The 27360-nt window shown below is 37.7% G+C and overlaps 1 protein-coding gene across 2 annotated transcripts in view; it reads left to right on the forward strand.

Moving 5' to 3' along the window:
• The window catches only part of ctnna2 (catenin alpha 2), a 281743-nt gene that overhangs the window by 221592 nt on the left and 32791 nt on the right, over window positions 1-27360 (forward strand). For both annotated transcript variants that reach the window (XM_023956970.1, XM_023956972.1), the window contains exons 10-12: window positions 17322-17414; window positions 18766-18922; window positions 19567-19767. In XM_023956970.1, coding sequence (XP_023812738.1) covers window positions 17322-17414; window positions 18766-18922; window positions 19567-19767 — 451 coding nt within the window. The remainder of the gene's footprint in view (window positions 1-17321; window positions 17415-18765; window positions 18923-19566; window positions 19768-27360) is intronic.

Here is a 27360-nt window from a genome sequence, read left to right on the forward strand (position 1 = left end):
TCAGGTTTTGTGATTCTTCAACATGTAATAGTTTCTTTGAATTCCTTACATCTGCATTTTAAGCAAAGAAAAAAAGACCTGATATGCAACTTATAGTCACCATGCACTTACTATGTCTGTAGCACCAAAAACATTAAAACATTTACCTTGCCTCATCCTCAGAATGACAAATTATGCCAGAATATTTTCCCTTTTTTATTCTGTTGGTAATGGAATAGAGAAAGGAAGGGCTGATACATAATCACCATGGCAACAAAGATCACCCCTGGGAACAAAGCAGACGAACACTCAATCACCACTGAGTCATTGAAGGAAGCACATTTTTACCCCGAATCAACATCAAACTGGGTTATAAGTGAAAAATCAACTTCATCCTTAAAGTTAATTCATATTTATTCTCTTTTTAATAACGTAATTTTATATTATCCAATTATAACTGCTGGATTGCTATGAATATAATTAGCCATTAAAATTCCTCTGTGTTTTGTCTTCGTGTTTACAGTTATATCCTTTCATTTATAAATTTAGACACGCTTTTTTTTTTAAACCCAGAAGAACAATAACTGTAACTCCCTAAAAGGAATTGCCATGTGAGCCACTGTTGTCTGTAAGGCATAGTCACACCCCAACAGATCTGCCACATTAAGTCTTAATGCAAGTAAGAATGTTTGGCAGCTAGCTTGACTTGGAGTGTCACACATTTAGTTTAGAAGCCCTGTCGTCTCATGTTGTGTGGGACTGTTTTTCCACCCTGACCCTCTGCTATTCTAGGCCAACAGCTTTGCTATTTGACAGCCAACTTCTGCTTGCTATTCCCCCAGAGGTTCGAGTGAAGCAGACATCTCTTCCTTGTGACTGTGCTGGGCTAACATGCACTCTGTCTGTGCTCCTAGTGGGCATCAGCAAGTAACACAGAGCAGTGACATTCCCAGAGGTGTCAGATAAAAGCCGATGCTCCCCACTACACTGTAGACGGGATTACCTAAAAGCTCACAACAGTTGTGTAAAGCATGACTTATAGTTAACACAACAATATGGCTTTGCTGTGTCTGTGTCAACAACACACAATGTTTGGATTGTGTTTCCATTCAAAAGCAAAACCTTGTCAACATCGCAGATGCCTTGCAAAATAATGTTACCAGAAGAAGAAAAGGACATTGTGCAGTGATGGGACTTTATGAAGAGAATTCAGAGACAATTATTGTTGTGATATATATTAATAATAATAATAATAATAATAATAATAATAATAAAACACAGTACTAATAGCAATAGTAGGTTTATTTTATTTCTTAAAGAAAAAAAGAAAAATCTGTATATATGTAATGTGTCAATTTGACAGCTCTGTTACACAAGTCTCACAGCCTTTATCTGTAATGGTATTTGACGTTCTCTGGTAACCATGGACACCGTTGTAATAGTACCTGGCCGTTGTTTTTCTTCACTCCTGCTCTCTCTTTTCTTTCTCTCTCCTTTGCTGTCACTGCCCTGTTGCATTCATGCAAAGACGGCATGATAAGTGAAAGAGAAGCCAATGAGGATGAGCAATGCCTGCTAAGCTGGTCTTAGTCACAGGGCATTGTCATTAGATTAATGGAGCAGAAGGAGCCATCCGTCCTGTCTTCAGGGGGGAGCTACATTTTGGTGGGGAGTTGAAAAGAGAAGATGAGCGAGAATGCGCCTGCCTCCAACAGAAGATGATGTGGCATTTAACGGTGTTCTCTCTCTGCCAGAACATCCAGCTGATATTGTATAACACCTCTGATATTTTTAGTGTGGTTTGATGTTCTATAATATTTTCACTTTAAATCTTAAAATTTGAGAAGAAGAAAAAGATGATAAAATATTCAAGTATGTTTGAGAAAAATATACTCTATAACAGGGGTTCCAACACTTTTCGGTATGCGAGCTACCTTTGAGGTGACAAGCTCCAAAAGATATATATATATATATATATCTATATATATAGATATATATATAGATATATATTTTGTTTAGACTAGATTAGTATTTTTGGTGTAGTCTAAAATACTCTGTTAATGTACTAACAATTAAAAAGTTAACAACTTGTACAGTACATTGAGTCTAAAATACTATGTTACTGTACTAATCAAAAACTTCAAAGTAAGAGTACAGAAATCTTTGAGGGGAAAGCTAGATACCTTTGTTATGTATAGTAATATTATTATTTTTGTAGTTATACATAACTAGAACAGATAAGGATTGACAGCAGAAAGCAGCGGCAATCGTGTTTCGTGCTCTGCTGTAAACCGTGTATTGGGGGTGCATAACATTGTTAAAGTGATGCTGGCTTAACCACGATTTAACAAATGGCGGCCCCTGCTCCGTAGGCAGCGCTCAGGAAGCTCGTGTTTCGTAACAACACTGCTGCCTTAGTGGGGTCGGATCCCCCGGACAGGAACTGGATGGCAGGACGGGACGACTCCCTCTTGCTTCCAATTGAGGACTTGGTGTGCAGCGAGACCGGCTGGCTGGCTTTCCAACGGCAGAAAAAGGTTGCTCTTAGTCTATTTAAACAAACATGTGCACAGACTTATGGATCAGGGGGATGTTCGATTGGCCATTCTGCATGTCAATCAAGTCATGTACTTCTCGATGAGAATGATGATTCGCTAACGGATTTTTGAAAAGAATAATACATGTATTTTTTTTGTTTTTTCTATCTTTGATGGCGCGTGATCTACCCACATGTCCTTTGCATTCGATGTGTTTTTTTTATTTATTAATTTACTTTTTATTATTTACATCTTACCCCAAAAAGCCTTAAATAATTTAGTGTTGCTAAATGTTTAAACTCCGAAAATTAAATAAAAACTCTGCATACATGTTGAGCTTATACAAAAACATCAAATCTTTTTGACTCTGGGTTAGTTAAGTTCAGTAAAAGTTTGCGGCAATTGTGGCAATAGTTATTTTTGCTACTAAAACGGAGCATATTGTCTTTTATACAGTTTAATTATTCAACCCTTTAACACCAGATGTCTTGCCGGCAACATCTAAATAACACAAGCTCTTTGACATACTGTAAATCTTTGACTGTTTACTAAATCACCTTGAATCAGTTGATGAGGCGGACAAAAGCGACTTTGTATATATGCGCTGTTACGGCAACACTTTACTCGTTAGTAAAGGGTTGCAGTTAGTAAAGTTGTTAGTAAAGTGTCAGCAGAAGGCTGCTTTTCTCTGTTTCAGAATCCACTGGAATTATGGTATTTATAGTTGAAGCTTTACAGTAGTCGAAAGAATTTAAACACTGGGCCAAAAGCTCTTTTGCTAAAAGTACTGTATGATTTTCAATTATTTGTGCTTCTGTTTTTTTAAATATATTTTCAACTTCACATACGGCCTAAAAGCTGCAGAACTGAGTCAGCTCTGCATAATTGTGTCAATACATCTACTTTTCAATTTAGACTTTGTACAGTTGCACTTTTGTATGCAGAAAAGAAAACTAAGAAAATTAGCAAAGGCTTAAAAAAGGAAAGTTGATAATAAAAGATGGCAGGCTTTTTGCAGATTTTTAAATGAAAACCCATTTGCTTTTTTATTTGTAAAAATTAACACCAAAACTAGTTACTACAAATTTCCGATTTTCCACTCCCTTTAATAGTATATCAATGTGTGACTGACATTAGTTATTTTCTGTTTTCTCTAATTAACACAGATTTAAAACATTTCAAATGTCTGTATAGATTATTTTGGAAATTATTTACATTTCTAGGCACCTTCTCATCATACTACATAAAAGTTATTTTGCATATAGACACAGCAAACAATCACAAAACTATGTCTGTCTTACTCATTAACCTAAATTAGGGGATCTGCAGATTAAAACAAGCTGATTAACACCTCTGGCATTCCCAAAAGAGGGCTTTTAAAACACGCTCAACTATTCACCCTCAATTTAACAAACAAATCATATGTATTCGACGACCAAGTGCAATGATCTGATTATGTGCCTGGTTGCTTCACACATCCAAGTGACGCAATGTTAGACCTCGGTGTTACTCATAAATTTGTAAGTAACAGCATTTTAAATGTTAACGATGTCGTTGTAATTTGCCATGGGAGTAAGGTTGTAGTTTTAGTGTCACACACTAACGACCAGACGATGCAGGCTTTCCCACATATGTGGGCTATTATTAAACACCATTAACACAATCTGGCTTGATTAGAAAAATCTGGACTCAGTTGAACTGTAAAAATCGTAAATTATTCAAAGTATTATTGGAATTGTAACAGATAAAGCTTGATTTGATGTTTCGCCTTGAGACAACCTCATATTTGGAAACAGCTGTTAAAAACTATTTCCATTTTTATTTTTATTTTTGCAAATTTAAAAACCAAAATACTTTAATGTGTATTTCTAGTTAGAAACAGGGCTTTTTCAACATTTTCTTATTAAAAGTTACAAGGCAAACTCTAATATAGCATAATTATTTTTAATTTGTTTTTAAGGTGGAAAGGAAATGGCAAAAAACATTAATTTTCCTGTGAGCATTAATGCACAATTCCCTCAGGAGCAATAGGCGTGACATTGTTACACTTGCAAAGTTTAATTAAAAATAATTTATCGTTTGTCAGTGCTAAATAAAAAAAAGCACCTTAAGCTCTCACAGTACCACGATTCGCATCAGTCGGATCCGTGGGCAGATGTCGTGTCTTTTCGTTTATGGGAGTAATTAATTGAAGACATTGTTTTAAAGGCGTCATTGGGATCTTGACATTGTCTGTTCTCTGCATTATGACGGGATTGTCCAGCACTCCTAAGTGGTGGATCCATTTATTACAGCAAGAGCTTGAGACACAGTAAAAATGACATTTAGATTTTTTTTTACCTTAGAGCATCTAAATCTCTGCATGAATGGATCAATAGTTACTGAAGAATGTCTGGTAAAAACATGTTTAAAAGGCCTCTTTTTATTTTGACTTTTTTTCTTGTCATTTAGTTAGGTCAATGATTTTTTTTTCTATTCTCCTCCTCCAGAAAGCTCAGAGTGGCCTGAAAGGTCCTTGATTTATAAAAAAAAAAAAAAAAGAATAAAAGAATTGCACAGATAAAGGCTCATTGTACACAAGGCGTTATTCATTAAACCATAATAGTGGGTGAGTAATAGCCATCTCGACAGTGACTCTTTCAAATTATTCTTAATTTTGCTTCAAAAAATATGGCCTTTCACATCTTCACATAGGACAAACCCACGCAAGCATTTGTTTTAAAGTCAAGGAAATTAGTCTGACATTTCCACAGGAAGGTTCAAACTGTTTATAACCCAAAATCCTTTCATTGTGCCTCTGGTGCATTAGGAATCACTGCATGCTTTTTTCCATAACTTTAATGATTAAACTTTTTTTTTTGTATAATTAAGAAATTAAAAACTGGGATGCTGTGAAATCATTCAATTTATTTTTATTCCAGAAACCTTTTCTTCTTTTTTCTGTCGACACGCAAAATAGATACAAATAGACATTTCCTTCCCCCTAAATGCAGATGTTCCTACCATTCTTTACATGTGGATGATGTAGAATAGGATCTTATTCATTCTTATGAATCATAAAGTCTCTTCAGCTGTCTCTCAATTTAAAGGTTGAGGCATTAAGGAGTGACAACCACTGACCTTTCCCACTGTGTGCATCTATTATCCAAAAGGACTAATCATGCTTTTCGTGTGCCTTAGATAGATCTGAGATGGCAGAGGAATGTGATGAGTAGAAATGTCAAGGTCTTGCTGTGTTCACATTTTGTCTGAGATTGGACTATGCTGTTATAAATCCCTTGGATCAACAGGGAATTTAGTCATGAATGAAAAACTGTACTACTTTACAGCTAAGTAGTTTTTTTTGTTTTTTTTCTTATTGATGGTTGTATCCCTTTGAATGTTGTATTTTGTTTTGTTTCTGTGATTTTTATGTATGTGTTTAATATTTTTTTAAGAATTAAATGTCACCAAATAAATAAGGCCACTGAAACACATTGGTACCAGCCGGGGTTGATAAGCTTCTTTTGGCGCCATGGCTGCAGAGTCACGGATCTATGCCGGACAGTTTAATAAGCCTGAGATTGAGCAAGGTCCTGGCAGTGCCATTCGTATTTCACTGGTCATTGAACTGTGGGTTGAAGGGAGAGCAGCACTAGCTGTCAGTATGTGAACTTATCAGAGGCCTGGCTTTGACAGAAAGCATAAACAGCTGAAATCTCACTTTAACTTGGCACTTAGAGATTGCTGTAGATAATAGAGACTCCTTGAGAGTCTTTCCATTTTCCTTACCAGTACTTTGGAATCATCTAGGCATAAATGATTGTCTAATGCAACAGCTGATGTATAACCATCTTTTAAAATAATACAGCGGGTTAAATATTTCCATTATTCTCGAACTGCTTTTAAATCACTCCTTTTTCAGACGGACCGTGCAGCATAGAAGCAGATTAAAAGAAACAACCCAGAGGTCCATTTTCATAATTATGTTTTGGTGCCAAGCCCAACTGCTTGGCTAGCACTCCTTGAAAAGTAAAGTAGGAAAGGGAGAAAGAGAAGGAAAGCAGAGAAAAAAAATCAATACCCTCAGTTAAAGCAGGCTTAGCTTTGTTTTTGGGAAAGGAGTGCAGAGGACCTTTGAGAGGGGGCAGCCTGACCTTTGTGGCCACAGTTCCGACTTTTTGAAGAGATTGCACCAAGAACAAACCACTGTAGATCCTACCTGGGTAGATACAAATTAAATCTGTGTATGTGGTACTGGCCACCCCCACCTTCTCCTGAGTGCTTAAAGGGAAGGAGAATGGTGAAAGATCGGTGAGAGAGATCAGTCCCTTCTGCCTTTGGTGCTTGAAACGTAAGCAGAGCAAAGCAGCAAGACACCGAAGCCAATACAAAGTGTGAATACTGCAGTTGTTTCATGCCTAAGGCAAAGTGAGTCAGCCATTTGTTCTCCTCTCCCTTTTCTCTTTAAAGCCTTGTCATTCACAGCCATGAGAACAAGATAATCCAATACCCAGGAGTTTAAAGCCCAACTGAACAGTGAGGCAGCATGTCCAGATACATGATTTGATTTGTTTATATTGCTTTCAATTACCTATCTCTGTCCCTTGTTGAGCTCAATAACAATTTTTATTGTTTATATTTGTCTCTAGGTGCTTGTTTCCTCCTCCAAGGACCCTTTTTCATATAAGAATTCCAATTTAGAGTAAACATGAATCATATTATGGCCACCTAAAAAACCACTAGTCCCTAAAAAGATGACTCAAAACAGATTCCTATAAACGTCTTTTTATTTTTATTTTTTGCCTAGATTAGATGTGAAATGCTCCCCTGTGATAGATTATGTCCTTAGTTGCAATACTTGTTAATCTTCCATTACCCTAAAAGAAATGATAAAATGATTCAAAAATTACTTAGTCAACCTGACATGGCCTAAAATAAAAGTAATTTCTCAGATGAACATAAAGTTTGTTTCTAGTTAAAATAGGATTTCCCCTGAAATAAACAGAAAAATACCATCATTGATGTCTGACAGTATAGTAATGTACCAGAAAAAGAAGTTGTTCTCCTTTTGTGATCAAAAGCTGCTATTTTCATGCCAGTTAAATCAATGCTGTTTTCTGGTTAAGAGATAAGAATAAGAATTCTGCCATAAAGGCAGAGAGAACAAAAGTCAACTTGCACTTCCTGAGAAAGATGAAAGAGAGATCTATATTTTAGTCTTTTCTTCTTTTTGTACTCTGTTTTGGACTCAAATGATGCTGTGTTACTGCAACACCCAGCTGTTTTTCCCTTAGTTTTCTTTTTTTTTAGGCAAATTTTTAAGGCATATAACATCTTTATTTAATTTTGCTTTGTTATGTACTATATTTAAAACATCATGTAGAATTGTAAGCCATTTTATTTCTCTCTAAAATGTATTTTTTCTTTAAAGCAAGGGAAAAAAAGAAGAATCTTGTGTAGTCTGCATACTGCATTTATGCAGACTACACACATGCATCGCCGGATCTGCTTACATTTTCTAAAGAAAGCGTTGTACCTCTAGGGACTTTAATACCTACGTGGGCAACGACAAGGGCGTGATTGGTAGGAATGGCTGATCTGAGTGGTGTTTTGTTGTTGGACTTCTGTACTCATCATAGTTTATCCATAAGAAACACCAGCTCTTTGCAGATGTTGTCCTGTTGGTTTCATCAAGCCAGACCCTCCAGCATGCATTGGGGCGGTTTGCGGACAAGTGTGAAGCTGCTGGGATGCCCTGCTTTGTCGGGCCTTAAGGCTGTGGTTCTTGGTTCTTGACCAGAGAAAGATAGTTTGTCCTCTTTGGGTGGGTGGAGTGCTCCTGCCACTGGTGGAGATGTTTAAGTATCTTGGGGTCTTGATGAGGGAAGATTGGAGCGTGATTTCGACAGACGGATTGGTGCAGTTTCTGTTGTTATCTGGTCGCTGTATTTGTCAGTTGTGGTGAAGAGAAAGCTGAGCCCGAAATCAAAGCTTTCAATTTACGGGTAGATGTTTGTTTTGTTTTGACCGAATGAACGCAGTCTCGAATACAAACCGCCATTATGAGCTTCCCCCGTAGGGCGGCTGGGCGCTCCCTTAGAGATAGGGTGAGAAGCTTGGTCACCCTGAGAGAGCTCGGAGTAAAGACGCTGCTCCTCTATGTCGAGAGGAGCCAGTTTAGGTGGCTCGGGCATCTAGTCCGGACACCTCCTGGACAACTCCCTGGGGAGGTGTTGTGGGCATGTCCCACAGGATGGAGGCCCTGGGGAAGGCCCAGGAAAAGGCTGGAGGGACTACCTCTCTCGGGCTCGGGGTCCCCCCCCCCGGACATTTTTGCTTAAACTGCTGCCCCCTGTGACTTGGTCCTGGATGAACAGAAAAAGATGGATGAATATAACGAGGCAGATTAAAGTACAGCACAGAAACCATTACGTTTTCCATGAAGAGCCACGATGACAGGTTTAAAATAATATTTTTGGGAAGTATAGATCTTTTATTGTTCTTTTTACATCTTTAGAATTATTTTTCTTTTTACCATCCTTAACAAGAAAAGGGAGAGTGAAAGTAATTTTTATTGTTTACTTCTATACAAAAATAGACACACACAATGTGTTGTGTAGGATGTTTTGTATGCACACACTGTAGAGACTATCGATCAGAAAATTAAAGGACCAAAACATTAATGGAGTGTCTGAACTCTGTATTCCTATCTCGGTTGAAACAGAAAAGACAGAAAGTGGTCAGGGTAACATTTTTCTGTCTTATCAAAGGCACTGCTGTCAAAAGACGAGCTTGATCATCTAACCCACAGAGCAGTAGCTTTAATCACATCACAGGCTAACTAATGTTGCAGTGATTTGCCAGTGTGTCATATGGATGTGGCTATTATCAGTGAGCTGCATAGTGGGCTCTCTCATTTCCATGACTTTTGCTGTTATCCATTTGGCCACCCTCAGCTCAGTTACATTCTGCAGTTTAAATCTTGGGCCAAAAGCGATGGGAAGAGTTGTTTGTGCTGACCTAGTAGCAGCTTTGTTAAGGAATCATTGACCATTTAGAATCGGGTCATTGAATGTCTATGTTGCTATCAAGGGGTCATTGCCAGTGTATTCTCCCTGATTGGATCCACTTTAGCAGCACAGAAGGCAACTAAGCTGTATTGTTTCAACGATTTATGGAAACAATTAGATATGGGATATTGATGCAATCAATTGATTTTTTTTTAGTGATATGTATTTCATAAATAATGTATATTTGTTTCACTACCGTGTTTACACTAATGCAATTCCCAATCAAGAAAAGAATATTAAAAAAAAAGAAAAGGAAAAAAGTCAAAAGGGTCCCCAAATGTCTCCACACAATGTTATACTGAAAAATAATCATGTTATGCTATGTTATTTCTGATTCATATTATATGATGTTTTAAGACGTATAGTTTGAACCCCAGCTGGGGTCAGCTGGAGGACTATAGTGTGGAGTTTGCATGTTTTCCCTGTGGATATGTGGGTTTTCTCTGAGTACACTGACTGAGTACACTGTCCCACAGACCAAAAACTTCATCAAAGGTTAATTGGTGACTCCAAATTGTCCCCAGGTGTGCATGTGAGAGTGTGTGGCCCTTCAACAGACTGTCGACCTGTTGGTTGGTTGGTTGGTTGGTCAGTTGGATGGATGGATGGATGGATGGATGGATGGATGGATGGATGGATGGATGGATCTTTCAGGAAAATACTGCTCAAATACAATAAAAAAACATTTTTAGAAATTCCTGTTGGACGATCCCGTAAAGTTAAAGAGTTATAAGTTCAAGATTCTTTGCTAACAGATTAACTCTTCTAGACTATTTTATTTGTACTTATGTAATTGTTTTTGACTTAAACTATTATTGGCCACCATTTTATTTCATCTGCCAGCCACAGACTACTTTGTAAGGGGTATCTGTTTTCCATTTTTTGTTGATAATCATCATCAACAAACATATTTTAACCATGGTTTTTGATACTTTTTATGAGAGTGATGGGAGGCAGTTATGGTTCTAAATCTCCTTTAGAAGCAGGTAGTCGTGAAGGCTTCCTTAACAACTTAATATTCCTATAGCACAAACTGTGACTGAAAACAGATTAGACTGTTCTTTACAGACCAGCTCCACCCAGCTAGTAAAGGCAGATTTTTACCTCTAAATAGCCTTTTACTGTCCACATCTATTAAATCAAATAACACGAACAACCAGTGTTAGTCAGAAACTATTTCATAAACAATAGAAACTAAACAGGCTTATTTTTTAAAGTTACCATTTAAAACACAAATAGTTTATTGGTCAAGAAAGGCCTTCATCAGATCAACACCTGATTGCTAAACAAGTTTCACAGTTATCTGAATTCTGAGTATGCCTAACCCTTTGTTCTTGTTATTTTACACTTTTACTTGTTTAATATGCCGCAAGGTCTTACTTTGCTTTTGATGTTGTTGCAAGCCCGGTGGGCATTCCTCCTGTGGCAATATGCACTCCACTCTTTAATAGGGATTGATTTTCAAAGGCGTGGTTCATAGTCACTCGCAGCAGGTCAGCGCTTGCTACTGCTTGGAATCCCCTGTGGACTCGAACTTCACACAACCTCTGATGCCAGTGTTAGCTAATGTCATGCACCTCGACCTGTTTCTGTCACCTTCAGTCCATGCCGGCTGCACACAGCCATCGCCACTTGAGGCTGGCAGCTCGTGACTGAAACTAATAGAAGTATTCCTGTGAGGGCTGGCATGTAATTGTTCTACATTTTGCATACTGTGGGAATGATTTACTTTCTTTGTGTGGGAATATGTGCTGGTGGAAGAGGGGAGCAAAAAAAGCAATGAGATTGTGGTGTTTTTGTGTGTCTTCCAAAAGGATAAAGCACTGGCTTTCAGGTCATGCTAATAGACCGCTCGCAAACACCATCCCAGCAACAAGCAAGCCAGGAGATAGCAGAAATTTGAACTCAACAGAGCACTGCTGTCAAACAAAACATACTATAATTTATAATGTCCCCCCTGCTGAACATTTCTCCCACTATCTCCTCCGCTTAGAACACACCTCTGCAAAAAGGTTTTGCCAGTAATCTCTGCTGGCGCCAATGTCATTTTTACAGTGAATTTGGAGCACGATTAGCATGTACAAGAGAACCAGAAGCATTGTGAACTTTTTTTTTCTTCACAGTTTTTTGTTCTTTTTAAATGGGGAAATGGTAAAAGGCGTATACTTTTATAGTGGTTTACTACCGTCTTAGAAGCCCCAATGCTCCTTACAGTCGCAGTCCCATTCACCCATACACATAAACACACTAATGGCGGCTCCGCTGCCTAACACTGGCACCAACCTTTAACCACCAGGACCAATCTGGGGTTCAGTGTCTTGCCCCAACCCAAGGATACTTTGACACTTGAGTGGACGGGGCGGGAACCAAACCTGCAATCTTCTGATCGGTGCCAGATCTTCCAAAATCTTAAGTTGCGTAGAGTTTGATAGAAAATGCACTCTGTATCATTCACCACAGAGAAATTCCATACATTACAAATTGTGCGCCTTGTATTCACATAGTTTAAAATCACAAAAAGCACTTCAAAGATTCTTCTGAGATGCGCATGCAAATTTCTGTCTTACAAAATCTAAAATAATGAATAAATGCATTAAAACAAAAACTTAAATAAAAACCTGACAGCATTGGATCTATTTCCAGTCACTTAGTTCAATTTCAGTGATTTGGATGGCTTAAAAAAAATGCTCATCTTTCCAACTGCCATGGAAACCTTCATCAAATTAGAATTGAAGTGATTATCCGGGGCAGAGCTAAAGGACAAAATCGATAGTTCTTTGTTCGATGTTAAGATGAAGAATGGTCATTCAGCAAGAAGCTCTCCCTATTGCTCCTCCTCTCACTCCCTCTCTCTCCCTTAAACACACACGGCAACCCACACATATACACACGCATGGGCATCTTTGAATTGCTTATCCTGATCCAATATCCTTGACCATAGCAATAGGCTTCCACTGTGCAGTCTCAGACCTTCAATCTTGGTTTTCCCCTCACGGCCTCTTTTTAAATAATAAATAAATACACACCCAGAGGAAAAGTGCTTCCTTAGATGATTGCAATTAGTAGTTTGAGGTGGATTTTGCAGCGCTGGCCTTGGCCGTGCTCTCTGTGTTGGGTAACTGGGAGTGGGAGTGGGCCTGTCGGGCATGTTTCCAGTTTCCAGAGAGACCTCTGCCTCACATGAATGCCGCAGCAGTCAGAGGGTAGAAGAGGTTTTTAAATAAAATAGCTCAAATGAACAAAGTCTGTTGGTTAAGTACAAAAAGCTGGAGCGGAACAAAATTCAACAAGTCTATTACATATAACTAAGAGAAACAGATGACACTTTGACACTTTACAAAATTGCTTGGTAATTTCCTTTCCAGTCTTTTTTTTTTTTTTGCATTACAAAAAAATACCCTAAGTTAGAATATTTTAGCACTCATACCCCATTAATTTGCTCTGTTTTTAACAAATGAGGCAGGAGCAAAAAGTGACATTCCTGTTTCAAGGGACCACAAGGTAATAAAAGTGGGTAAATACAAAAAAACTAAGGGAGTACTGTTTTGAAATATTCTTAAACAAATCCTCTCCCAAGAGGCTCTCTCAGCCATGTGGTGCAGACTCTCAATCACACTCCATCCTCCACTCTCTCATACAGGCTACTTTAAACACATACACGCCATGCTTCACATAAAGGACTGTAATCCATCAATGTGCTCATTGCTGTCATGAGTTAAGAGACAGAGCTCTAAGCAAGAGTCCTCTAAAATAAATTTGATTTACCTCAGTTTCTCTCAGACAGTGACATGTGAGCACTAGAAGTGATAATCCAGGCTGGCACATTTTGCAGCCAACAGGCATGTGTCTGTTTAGTTCAGTCTCAAAGCCAGGACACGTTCTGAAATCTCATTTGTTTAGAGATAGTTTTAAATTACCAACAGTCTGAAGTTATGAAAACTAACCATAAGTGACAGTGATACTGTGGAAAAATCTGATGACTTCATTACAGGAAGCAACAAAGTGTGTGGGTGTGTGTGTTACTGTCAAAAAGTTGAGGTGTAGTTATCAAATGTTTTTGATTTCTTTTTTTTTCTTTTTTGGTTATCTGGTTGCATTCACTTCATAAAAGTCTGGCAAAATAAAAAAAAAAGTAAATGAGCTGTTTTGTTTTTATGCAATCAAAATGTTTCTGTTCTTTGTTTGAAAAAAATAAAAATAAATGGTAGAAAATGTCTCAAAGGATGTTTCTTTCCAGAACTGATCAACTGGGTTGGCTCAAGAGAAACATTTCTTAGAAAATATTTAATATTTAACACACTATTTTCCAATTAAACAAAGACATGAAGATCAACTCTGCAGAGAAACGTTTTGAACATATAACCAAACAAGTTCATAAAGAAAACAAACCCAAAGTTAAATGTAGTGGAAAGATGGAGATTTTGGCCAATCAGGCTGTTCTCTGAGCTGTCACTTAAGTAAAAAATCTGATGTGTGTGGGGGGGATGGTTGTTAAAACATAAAAAAATGACTTTCAGTTGACTCAGTTGTTTCTGGCAGGGTATCAGTTAGGGTTAGGGATGCTTAATTGACACTGCACTAATGGTGACCACAATCTGGGATGTCATTAAGAAATGGTTGAAATCTTTAAAAGATGATAATTCCAACAACACATACTCCTGTGAGAACGCAGGGTTAAGCCATGCTTTGCTGGTTCTGAAGTCACTCAGCCACATCAAGTTTTCAAGGCTGTGGATGCTGTAAAATTGGGCTTAAGTGCCTCTGTAATGTTGCTTGAAAAAACTACATCTGTACCACAGCGTTGGAAACTGGAATGTTGGTCCCCAGTTTCAAACAAAGAGTGGCTGAGTAGGCTCTGGCCCAGAACGGAAGTGGGTTTAGACGATGGATGGATAGAATTTGTCGTCTGCTCTTACTTGATGCCATAATGTCTTTGGGTTCATCAAGTATTGACCACCAGCTGTTCTCAGGGCAGTTTGCTACTGGGTGTGGGGAAACATGGATGGAAACAGCAGCAGCTTAAAGTCATGGTTGCTAACTAAATAATAGAACACGGTGACATTAAGGTAAATCGGGGACTAACACCTTATGGTCAACAGTAACAATTGTATGGGGTGGATTTGTTGACCATAGAGTATACCCAAGTCTAATTGATGCTGAGCTTTACATAAAAAAATAGATACAAAATTAAGTGAAAAGAGACTCATTTCCTTTCAAAAAATAGTTTTGCCTTAGAATTTAAAAAAGAGAACAGCAGCTGTGAGTTGACAGGTTTACATCTTAATAGCTGTTGCCTATGGTAAAGATTGTATGTAAATTTGCACAAGTGTGTTGTAATTGATGAAGAAAGTGTTATTGAAATTTATATATATATATATATATATATATGAATGACTATATAAAAAAGGAAAATCATGGTTTATAGATTAAACATGTCAGATTTGAAAGGGAACTTTTGAGGAATGTAAAACTATGACATTTATGTGAGACAGATAAAGTGCTTTTGATGGTGGGTGTAAAATTCTTACATCATCACACAATCCAGCTTAACAGGTGTGAAATGTGCCATGCATGTCCTTGTCGATAATTTGCTATAAATGACTTATGGAGGCAGCATCATAATTACAGTTTGAAACACATGCAGTTTTAACATCTCAAGGCCTCTATCATGTACACATTTTTTAATTTTCACAAACCTTATTTTAAAAATAGTCTTCAAATGTTTAAAGTACAGCTCTTCTGAAAGACAATGTCAAACACAATCATGATGGATAACTAAAAGAGACATTTTCTTTTTCTACTTTGGATGAACAATCTTGCAACCTTATTATAATCTCCTTTACGGGTGTAAAAAGTTGTCAAAAGATTGTAAAACGAAAAAACAAACAACGTCATCACCTCATTTTTTTTCTTCTTCTGTTTTTAAGGGAAATGAGTCTCTTTTCACTTTAAAAATGTTTTTTAATGTAAAACTCAACATCCATTTGATTTGGGTATACTCTGTGGTCAACCATGGTGGATTTGCAGTGGATACTATCTTGGTTACCATAGTATTCCACACTATGGTAACTTTCTGTAGCCAAATTCTGTTTTGCTATTTTTTTTTCTTTTTTTTTGTTTTGTTTATTTCAGCAATTGATAAGTTTATTTTATGTTGATTTAAAACTCAAAAGTCAAATCAATTCCCTAAATGTCTGCTTTTTTATACAATTTAAATAAATCGTATTTACTAAAACCCTTCTGAAAAAACACTCATAACTTTAATCTTATTCATTAATGACCAAAATACTTTGGTGCTACATTTAAACTTAATACTAAACACCTCATAGACTCAATACATTTTTTTTCCTATATAAAAATATTGGCTTTAGTGCAGCGGTAGGGTGGTCGACCTCTCATTTGAAATTTGTTCGATTCCTGCCTCCCTCACCCATCTGTCCAAATCTCCTTGGGCAAGACACTGAACCTCACCTTGCCTCTAGTGGAAGGTTGACAGCGGAGCCGCTGTCGCTGTGTGAATGTGTGTGTGAATGGGACTGTGGAGGTAAAGCGCTTTGGGCCTTCGAGGAAGGTAGAAAAGTGCTTTAAAAGTATACGCCATTTACTCTTTACCATTTTCTAACTTCATTAGGTGAGTTTTTTCAGCCCATTTCCTGCATCTTAATTATTTTGTTATTTTAAGAAAAATGTATTTTTTGGTGCCTTTGAAACCACGCCTTTGAAAGCCCCCCCCCCCCCCCAAAAAAAAAAAACGTCCTTAATATCCATAATACTAGAAGTATGAAATATTCCCAACGCTTGTAAAACTGCTGTTCGGTATGTACCATTGTGTGCTGCAGCTCATTACTCTGGCCAGTAATCACACTCTTTACTTTGACTGTGTGGTATAAAAAGCTCAATATGACTGGCAGCTAAAAAGCTGCAGCATACTTGCTCCTTCATCTATCATGCTTTTTCCCTCTGTAGAATTTGAAGGTATTTACCATCTTTGAGTTCAGCGCTCCTCGACATGTCATGGAAAAGCAGGAAAGACTGACTACCGGAACCTCAAATAAACACAGAGCCCAGGAGATTTAGACAACACTAGTTTCTGCTACCCAAGTGACCTTGTAATCTGTGACATAAAAGCCTTGGTACTGGGAACCAAAGTGAATTACTGTCAGATACCGTTTTGTGTAATAATGCATGAATGTCTTTGGGGTATGAGCAGTCTAACAAATCGCAAAAGGCTTTTGACTGAAAAAAACGAAACCATTTCCAATAAGTTTAATGGCAGATGAAAGCTTTGGACTTTGGTAAATATGATTGATATTATATAACATTGCTGTCAATCTTTACCTTGATGCAGAATGAAAAGTATGTATATTCTCACTATGAGTGCAAAGACGAGTCTTAATATTAAGCTGTGGTATAATAATTGTTGAATATTGAAAAATCTGACTGTTTATAATCAGATTAAATTGAAATATTATTGAAAACTACAACAGCCATGCTGTGTTGCAGAAAATACGACATCCTACCAAAACAGCTTTTGTTTTACAGTATTGTAGCAAGTCCCATAGATGGTTCAGCGCTACAGTGTGTGTGCTGAAAGACAACTTCTCATGTCTACATCACGGTATAGAGGCTGCAGGAAAATGTCGTGCTCTTCCGTGAATGTATTAATCTCACAACACTGTGTGGTGAGAAAAGAAAATTAGAATTAGGACAAGATCTAACCCCAACTGGACCTTTTTATACTTGTTTTATTCAGGTGGCCAACTTGGCTTGCTCCATCTCCAACAATGAAGAGGGAGTGAAGTTGGTACGAATGGCAGCCACCCAAATTGACAGCTTATGTCCACAGGTAAGTATTTTAAAAAAAAAAAGTTTTCTGACAAATTTAAAAAAAAAGTACATGCAATTTTTAGTCTGCACATTTTGTCAATTATGGGCCTTTCTAAAGTGAGCTCAAGGGAATATCTGTGGAGGTTTTCTCCCACTTCCTATTTTTTTTTGATGCATTAAAATGGTTGCCAAAGAATGATAGTTGGCAGAATCACAGGACAGGCAATAAATGATGTGTAGGAGGGACTTCTAGCACCATTTCTCAGTGCAGGGGAGGGAGGATGTTAAAATCGATCCATTATTTTCAAGGTTAAGGGTAGGCCTATTTCACATGGGACACAACAGACACAACACAGAAACAACAAAAGAAAAAAGGAGACAAAAGCCGGACTCCTGATTCTGGTTCTAGCCTTCCCTCTTCACTGTGCGTCTCCTAAAACCCAGTAACTTGGAAAACTAGGCAAAGAATTGTCTCCTGATACCTCTTGGCAATACTAAACACAGACAAATTAGGAAACAAAATAGACAGTCTTTGTGACTGGAGAAAGAGAAACAAGAAAGGATGTGGAACAAAGAAAGTCATTTCCATCTGTTCTGCATTCATTTTGTACGAGCTCCACCTTTTTGTTTACCACGGAAAACACACATCTAGACTCACACAAGTTCAGCAACTGTCATGCCATGCCCCCTTCACCACTTCAGAGTAAATTAGCTTTAAACCCTCTTTGAGAGCAAAATGAAACGCAAATAAAAATGGTGAGGAAAATAAATTAGTTACCATGGTGACATTTTTGTTTAATGATAAAAGGTTATTATTAAAACAAAATGTTGCTTTTTATTCTTACAAGCTAAATTACAAAATCCAAGAATATCACTGGTCATTTTCACTATTTCTGAATCAACATTAAAATGAAGCCTGAATCATTTTTGATTTATTCAAATAAAGATTGATATAAAACTGATGTATGAAGAATGAATAACTATTTAAATGAAATAAAAACACAGCAAAATAACCAAACAGGAAATCTGAAGGACCTTGTTCTTTAGCATGTGGCGTTGACATATTTACAGGTCATGCTTACATATACCTCTGGTGTATAAGACAGCCACCGTCTGTTTTAACAGCAATAATGACTAAATACACTCTGCAGTATTGATTTTAATACTCCATACATGTAATAATGCTGTTTTCACATGCCTTGCACCAAAATCTACTGGGAGGACTGTGAGATTTGAGCAGACAGTTTTAAAGCTGTTACTGTGGTTGTGACTTTGTTCGCCAACCGCCATTGATACACACTTACTGCCATATTGTCCCCCCCCCCCCCCCCCCCCCCCAACCACTACCACCATCACCTCCCCCTTACCAGGTTATCAATGCTGCCCTCACTCTGGCTGCCCGCCCCCAAAGCAAGGTTGCCCAGGATAACATGGATGTTTTCAAGGATCAGTGGGAGAAGCAAGTGCGCATTCTGACCGAAGCTGTGGACGACATCACATCTGTGGATGACTTTCTTTCTGTATCAGGTATGCAGCAGCACAGGTCCGTCCACGGCACCGAAAGAGGCTCTGACAAAATGAGCTCCACCGCCCAGAGGGGAGCATCCAGGCAGAGTATTTCTCCTGTTATTGGCCAGATACCAAATAAAATATGACAAAGTTTAGAAACAAAACAAGACAACAGATTGCACTCCAGGAAAAAGAAAAAAAACAAAAAACAATAGGAAAAGAAAAAGAGACAACTGATAAAAAAAAACAAATTATTTCAATTGTTTGATTTGCAGTGTCTTATGTTTTGTTTTGTCCACTTGTATTTTGTTCATGAAAAAGTAGAATTATTTGGAAATTGTAATATATTTTTTGGCCATCTTTTTGTCTTCCAAAATACAAACGTGATTGTATTAATAAAGGAAACGAATTGAAAGAGTAACAGAACAGCACATTTAGAACCCCCTGCTTTAAGGACAAACATGAATAATTTATTGTGATCCCTGTAAACCCACGGTGTTAAAGATGGGACCAATTTAACTTTGCAAAGAGGCATTTGTTTTCCAAAAGCCTGAATGTTGAACACTAAATGTGTCTTCCAAGTAAAACAATGTATTTTCCCCATTCTTTGTAAATATCACTTGTCTTCTTTTTCTTCCTATTTTTTTTTTTTATCTTTTCAGAGAACCATATTCTTGAGGATGTCAACAAATGCGTAATTGCTCTACAAGAGGGGGATGTGGACACTCTTGACCGGACTGCCGGAGCCATCCGGGGTCGAGCTGCTCGTGTGGTTCACATCATTAATGCTGAGATGGAAAATTATGAACCAGGGGTCTACACCGAACGCGTGTTGGAGTCCATCAAGCTCCTGTCGGAAACTGGTCAGTACACTTCACACAGAGCTGGGGTGGCAGAAGACTTTCTTTATGCTGCTAAACATTTCGCTGTATGCCGAGGTAAAGGGCAGGATGTACTGGTACACTGAATTGGCTTTGGTACGGGAAAACACATTTCCTAGTCACTTCTAAAGTGGAGACAGTATACATTTTAACTTGTCACTTACGTCTTTATAATCTCTACACTGAAAAAAAAAACGGAATTTAAAAAAACTGCTATCATTTGAATAAGTTACTGATGTTCCTTTGCCATTTAATATGATTTCCTTAACGACACTGGTAACAGCATCATCAATCCACCTGTTCCCATAACAACTGCTACAAATACATTACTTTATCTCCAAATATGCCTTTGCATGTTATCATTAAGAAAATGTTTGTATTGTCTGAAGTCTTGCACTCTTGCTTACTAATGCTTCAGGATGAAGGGTTAAATGTTAAAGGAATGTTATATTATTTTACAGACTGTAATGGATTATTAAAGTCTCAATTAGTGATGAAAAAAATGTAAAATTACACTTTAATCTCTTAGATTTCCCCCAAATTGTTTAATTCCCTTGCTTTTTGTTTTTCGCATGCTAGTGATACTCACATAAATACTCCACATCAACCTGTACAGCTACAATTGACAAGAGCGAATGTTCAGCTTTTTTTTTCTTAATAATCCTACTCCTTAAGTTGATCTTAATTGAGTTGTACTTTTTAGTTTTGGATCATTCTCCTAGAGAATATACTAATTCAATTCAAGCTTCAAATCCTAGATGGATTAAATTTTTTCTATGAATACCAATAATCAGAATTCTATGGTCAACTTAATGATTGCAAGGTCTCACAAGGTCAAGCCTGCCAATTTCATCTCTCCACTAATACAGTCTTTGACAGATCATAAAGGTCGATGAGGAGAGTCTTTCTTTTTTTTCCATCTCTCCTTCATTATCTTCAGCTTGTTTGGAGTTCAGGTCACTTAGGCTGCAATCTGAGGAAGGATGCCTGGACCTCCCTCTTTTCCAGCTTTTCTGGAAAGACTGCAAGTCATGCCAGCCAAAAAAGAAAAAAAGTCTTGGCTGGCATGTTACAGGTCTGTTGTGGGGCTTCCTCTTTGTTGGACATACCCATAACACCTCACTGAAAAGGTGTCCAGATGGCTGAGCTTAGCACCCTATGTCCAAGGGAAACCCCATCCACCACTCAAAAGAGGCCCCTTTCTGCCACCTGTAGTCGTGATCTTAACTGCATGTTCACAATGCACATGACATGATCAATTCAGATGCAACATCGAACTGTTGATCAGTTTTAGTTTCAACACTCCTTAGTATAGAGTAGATACTAAAGCTCTGCCACATGAGGAAGATTCCGATTCATTTTCTATGCATTTCAAGTTTTTCCAAGTGAGAACCAACATTTGAAGGTGCCGATTTGTGTCCCAGCCCCTTCAAAAGCAGCTCTAAGCCAGAGCAAGAGAATATGGCCTTAGAAGCCCCTAGCGACCACGTTACCTGCAAATAGTTAAGATTAGATTCTAAGAGTTCTAAGGCAAAGCACCCTTACCTGAGGATCCTAGTAGGTGTAAAGATCTTATCCAGTATTAGCCAAGACAAAACCATTGGGTTTTGTTTTTTTGAATCAGAGCTTTGACTGTTGACCATATTCTCTAGTCTGGTATTGTGGCATATAAACAAGGTGACCGATGAGTGTGATTCCCCCGTAATTTGGACACATTCTGTTTTTTTTCAAGCCATCTCTTGTCCAGTGAGGAAAAGCTCTTGTCTTGGCTCTAAGCAAAGGGGCTGCAAGTGGTTGCACAACTATGTCACCTCTCAGTCTGGACAACTCCACAAAAAAGCAAAGTCTATCCCCTCTATAGAAGATTAGTCAATTTAGATGTCACTACTTTAGATTGTTCGCTTCCAAATTTGTAAAGCCGTCTGGTATGCAGTGTTCTTTTTAGGAGGAAAGTTCTCCTACTTGACAGCTTTTCCCTTCAGTGTCATCTCTTTTTTATTCCATTTCCAAACTGAAGTGATGTAGGAAATAATAAAATCCAAAATAAAATCTAAACAATCAGTAACAGCTTTTTTCAGAAGGGTTCTGAAAGTATAACATTTTGTGAGATATTAGAGTGTAGAGTGTTACATCACAAACCACTGCCCATTTTTCCACATTTACAACCTAACCTAGTATTGTCTATGAAGACTCTCATTCATCCAGGTTGGTTCCATTGTAGTAGGTTTAGGGGATGTCATCTGGATTTACTAGGTATATTTTTGAATTACAAAATTTGACCTTGAAGTGAAACTGTAAGGAGTCAGTATTCTTCTCCATTACTTTATTCTATGATAAATTCTGAAAGAGTGCACTATTGCTCTCCTCTATTATCTAAATATTTCTTCAAAAGTCAACAAATAAAAGGTCTCTTGTGTGTAGTTCTTTTTTTTCACCTTTTTTTCTTGGAAACATTTCGTCTTGAGACAATTTAGTTAATTCCGTAACAGTATGCCCAAACATGACCTTTAGAAATGCACCAACACCTAGACTGAACAAAACAAAAACACAGGATGAAAGGAGGTAAGTAATGTTTCTTGCCTTTTCTAAAAAATAAAATCTAACCACACTCCCATTCTTCAAATGTGTGTTAAAAAGCAGTAAAATATCTTCTTAGAAGTTGTTGTAATTTAGCCTCCTTCCTCTTTCTACTGGCTTTTTTTCTCACTTGCCCGTCTTTTCCGCCCCAGTTTCTGCCTCTCCCATTAGAGCCTATTTAGCGAGGCGGTATATCTGTTGTTTCGCTCATTTCTTTCATCTGCCAGGATAATTGAGAGACACAATCAGCTCCCTCCCTGTTAGCTGATAAGTCTCAAACATCATTAGGTGAGTCACATGTCCTCACAAAGCCATCTGTTCTAGTCCCTCCTCTGGCATTCAACTCCATCATTATGGACAAGAGTCAGTGCTATTTATATGATGTCTTAAGCACATTGTGTTCTCTTGTTGCATAATTCATTTTAACTGATTAGTGTAATTTATTACTAAACACATCTGCTTTTTGGGGGGGTCTAAAATAAACGTTATAGTTTTAGTAAGGGGTATTAGTAGGAAACTTTGCAGACCTTACACATGGCACAAATGTCTGTTTGAGTAAGACCTTTTATTCTGACAGTTTTTTAAACAATTCATGGACTTTCCCACATTTCTCTTTATGTGTTGTGAACAGCAATATCATAAAAATAAGCCACATACAACTTGCATTAATAATTTATGAAATATAATTATTTCATTTCCAACTATATTCCTCTTCTCAAACTTCATACAGCTACATATATTATATTTATCTTTATTTATGCAAAGTTTCTAAAAAGCAGCACAATCCACTTGCGTTGGTGGGAAAAACAAGAAAGAGCTCTTTTTATGCATTTTCTTTTTCAAAGTATCTGCATTAAAATGCATCAAAAGGTCTTACCATTAAAAGCCCCAGGTAGTATTGGAGTATTTGCATAATTATTCTGTGCAGTGCTTTTTAAATTTAGAGCAAAACATTTGTAATTGTAACAGCAGTTTTAGTTGTCTGGCCATTTACAAAACAAAACAAAAAAGATCTGCAAGGTAGTAAATCTTCAGCAAATTAAATGGATGAAATAAGTCATTTAAGTTATTTTTCTTTCAATAACTTAAATTTAAAGGGTAGTTTTTCTCAGATATGATGGCCTTGTAGCCTTTTTGCTTGTTGCATAACAATCAGCCAATTCTGTTTGTTTAAATACAAAATCTAAATAACTTAAATAACTGTTGCCATTATTTCCAAGTGTACACACAGCCGTGAAGATTTAAACCGTCCATCTCGAATTCTGAACAATTTTCTTTGAGAAAGAAATAATAGTTGAAAACAGTGATAGTTTTCCCTTTTCAAGGCGCTGTTGATCAGTTCTGTAAGTCTTTGATGTTTTACATTTCACATTCTCGACTTGTCAAATGTCAGAGTGGATCAGCTTTTGAAAATAACTTAAAGAGGATGGAGTTCACCCCCCTGCCACTGTCATTTCCACATTTTTTTGATGTTCAAAAGAAAAGAGCCGTAGTGGCAGAAAAAAAAGGGGATGGAGAGAATGAAGGAAGTATGGGTTGATTTATGTGCCTTCTTGGAGCCTGAATATACTACATATGCAAAATGACAACTTGTGGAATTTCTTACAACCCAGTTATTGAACATTTCTGGTTGGTAAATAAACAGATTTGCCCCAATAAAACCATTGATTTTCATAAGTGACAAACATTTTTCAAAGCTGTTTTAACATTGTCGCTGTTGGCTAGTGTGATCCTTTGACTTGACTACGCTACCATTTTATGGTTTGCTTCCTAAAGCTTTTGCTGCTGCTTGTGACAGTAAAACAGACAGCGAGTCCTCCAACCCAGAAGCAGTAAAATATCCAAGGTTATCTGTCAGATTTTGTGGGTTTGAGATCTTTGTTTGGATCACTTTAACTCTTGTGTGTTAATCTTTAGCCATTGGGGTTTTCTTGCAATTAAAAAACTAAATTGTCCACCTTTCGGCTTATTCCTTCAGGGGTTGCCACAGCCTAATCCCACTGGTGGTTTTGGAAGCCCTTCCTGACACAACCCTGTATTTTATCCGGGCTTGGGACTGGCACAGGGAGTCCTATACGTAGGCCCTGTTGTGGCCATATAGTTAGACCGTAGCATAAAGGATCTTCCCCAAGGACCCACACTGGATGAAGCTCATCGCTCCCACGAGCAAACAAACCCTGCTTTCCTGTGCCTCAGTCCCGCACTCAACCAACCGAGCTATCCAGTTGCCCAATTAAAAAAATGAGTTAGAAGCATTCAAAGCTTTTTTGTCTGCAGCCAATCTAAAAGATCAGAACTTAGAGGAAAGAGGGCTAATGCAGGAAACAGACTAAATGTCTGGTTTCTTTACACCTTTAAGATTCTGATAGAAATGTCAAGGCAAGGAATCAGCAGCAGTCTTTCATTGGGTCCATATATTTATTAGATGGAGATCTGTAGTGTTTCATCTTCCTGTTTGTCTCTTAGTGCTGTCTGGGGTTTTTAGGGGCTACCGCGCACATCTGATCTAGACCATAAAGCATTTATCGATCCGTGTGAACTTCTGCCGCCCTCTTCTCCCAGTCCTCTCAGACCTGATATCTATGGATCCAAGCTCGGTCAAGGAGAAATCTATGGCTAGGGGGAAGATGATTAAGTATAGCTCAAAGAAAAGGCATATACGACCACGCACTTTTTTGAGGATACTGAATACAATTAACCAGATTCCAACTCTCTGCCCTTTAAAAAAAAAAAAAAAAAATCCATCAAAGTCTCTAGGGGGTTTCACTAAGCAATGCGAGGAAAAGCTTTATTGGAATTCATTGATGTGGTTCCCTTTATTCTCTGTTTCAGTGGTATGCTCGTGTTAAACATTTAAGTTTTGTCAGAGCGCTCTGAGACAGCTGCATTTCCTCTTATTTCTCTCAGTCCACGTTTGGGCCTACAGCGACTTACAACAATCGCCACCATTCGTCAGTTTTCCTGACAGATGCTCCACCAGCACCACTTTCACTAAAACCACAGTAATTGCCCTTTGACCTTGTCTCAATTTGCCAATCCCTCTTCTGACTGTGGATGGTTAGCAGGATTATGGCCAGTTTGAATGCTTTTCTATGGATTCCTGAGAGACAGTCCACACATTCGTGTGGAATCGAAGCTTGTCCTTCAAAAGAAAAAAAAAATCGATAGGCTACTGGTAAAGTGGTTCTGACTCTCCTTCTTTTATCTCTGATGAAATTTTCTTTCTGTACTAACTCTGTGTTTGCTCAACATGTCTCTCGTAAGGAATGGCAAATGTTTTGGTTTTCTTTAATGTAGTCTCATGCAGAAAAGGGTAGATTTAAAAAAGAAAAAAATATATATTGTGGTGCCATAGTAGTTGCTGCATTTTGATGCATGGTGGCAGAGAAAGCAGGATATAGCAAGGGTTTTACAGAGTAATACATGCTCACACAACCTACAACCTGCCATGCCTCTAAATCAATGGATCAAGTTCACTAAAAAGAAATGCAGCTTGGACTTAGGAGACAGAAATAAAGAAAGACACTTCATAGCCGGTTTTCGAAGTAATATTTCCAGAAAAAATATATTCTATTCAAACATCTTTGTATTAAAATTCTGATGTGGACCCCCCCCCCAGGTACCATTTGTAGCCACAAATTTAAAGAAAGACTTTAATACTTAACAGGTAAAAAGGGAAAAGGGATCTTTACTCTGTTAATATTTCATATATTCAGCTGTATCCCTACAAGGCATTCTCTGTTGGCCCAAACTTATTTAGAAAAAGTACATTTAAATCTCTTTTTAAAATTATAAAATAAAAGAAAGTGCTTACATGATTAAACAAGAGCTCATGGTAGTGGAAAAAAACCTTAAGCTTGATTTAATTTTACCAAAGCAAAAATGTAGGCAGTAGTAAGGCACAACTGTATGTTCTATCAGGTTTTTTTCGGGACTATCCCTGTGTCCAATGCTTTTGTTCAGCATTCTTGCCATTAAATCGCATGCAAAAAACAAACAGACACAGCTGTTAGCATTACCCTTGGATCTCAACAGGAAATGTCTTGCTGATGGAAGTGAAACGCACAGATAAACGGTACAGCAGAACCTGAGGTGTTACTTAGGATAGATAAAAGATCAAATAAGAACCTGTGGCGAAAGTCTTTGTTGGATAGCACAAAAACTGCGACTTTTATTTTGAATATTGTTTTAACCCCTGCTCACTGCAAAGCAAGCAGCGGAAGGGGTGCATTAAGGGAGTTTATATTTTGTTCTGTTCCTCTTTGAGTGTTTTTTTTTTACTTTTAGTTGTTTTTGTCAGTAGATTTTATTTCTTTTTTTTGTGCAGTGTTTAATCTTTAACTAGTGTTGTTGCTCCACAAGTGAGGACTTTGTGTACCCAACTCATTTTGGTATTGCTTCGTCAAGGTGTTGGCTATGCAAATGTCATTTGAGTCCACATCGTTAAAATGTACGTTTAGACTATGTTCAACTGGGATATTGTATTGATCCTTGAGGCTTTCTGAAATACTTGCAGTAGTGTAAGGTGTATTGTTATACATACAATGAAGACTAATGCTACTGACGACCCAGGCACTGGATTGCACAGCCCGCCACTGATATTGCTAATACGTGCTAAGAAACACAAAGCTGAATGAGTCACTTTCAAATCTGCGTCCATTGTTACAATAATGGGAAAAGAGGTTTTTGCCAGCAGAGGCAGATGGCAAACTCGAAGCTTGAAAGGAGAAGAGGTAAGCTCTCTTAATCAGTGCGTAAATAGAGGCAGGAGTTAGGAGAGAGGACTGATGCGGAAATTGCAGAGAAGCAGTGCATTAGGAGACTGCCGGAGAACATTTTAACCAAGAACTCAGTGGAAGGAAGAAATTGGAGCAGGAGGCAAACTAATTGAAGAAGTTATTTTTTCTTTTTCAGGTTTATCTCACAACATTGTAGATTTTTTACGTTTTTCAACATACGCTCATTTGCGATCCTGGAGTAAAAAGTACAATACATCTT

This window comes from Oryzias latipes, chromosome 1 (assembly GCF_002234675.1).
Source record: "Oryzias latipes chromosome 1, ASM223467v1".
Classification (NCBI taxonomy): Eukaryota; Metazoa; Chordata; class Actinopteri; order Beloniformes; family Adrianichthyidae; genus Oryzias; species Oryzias latipes.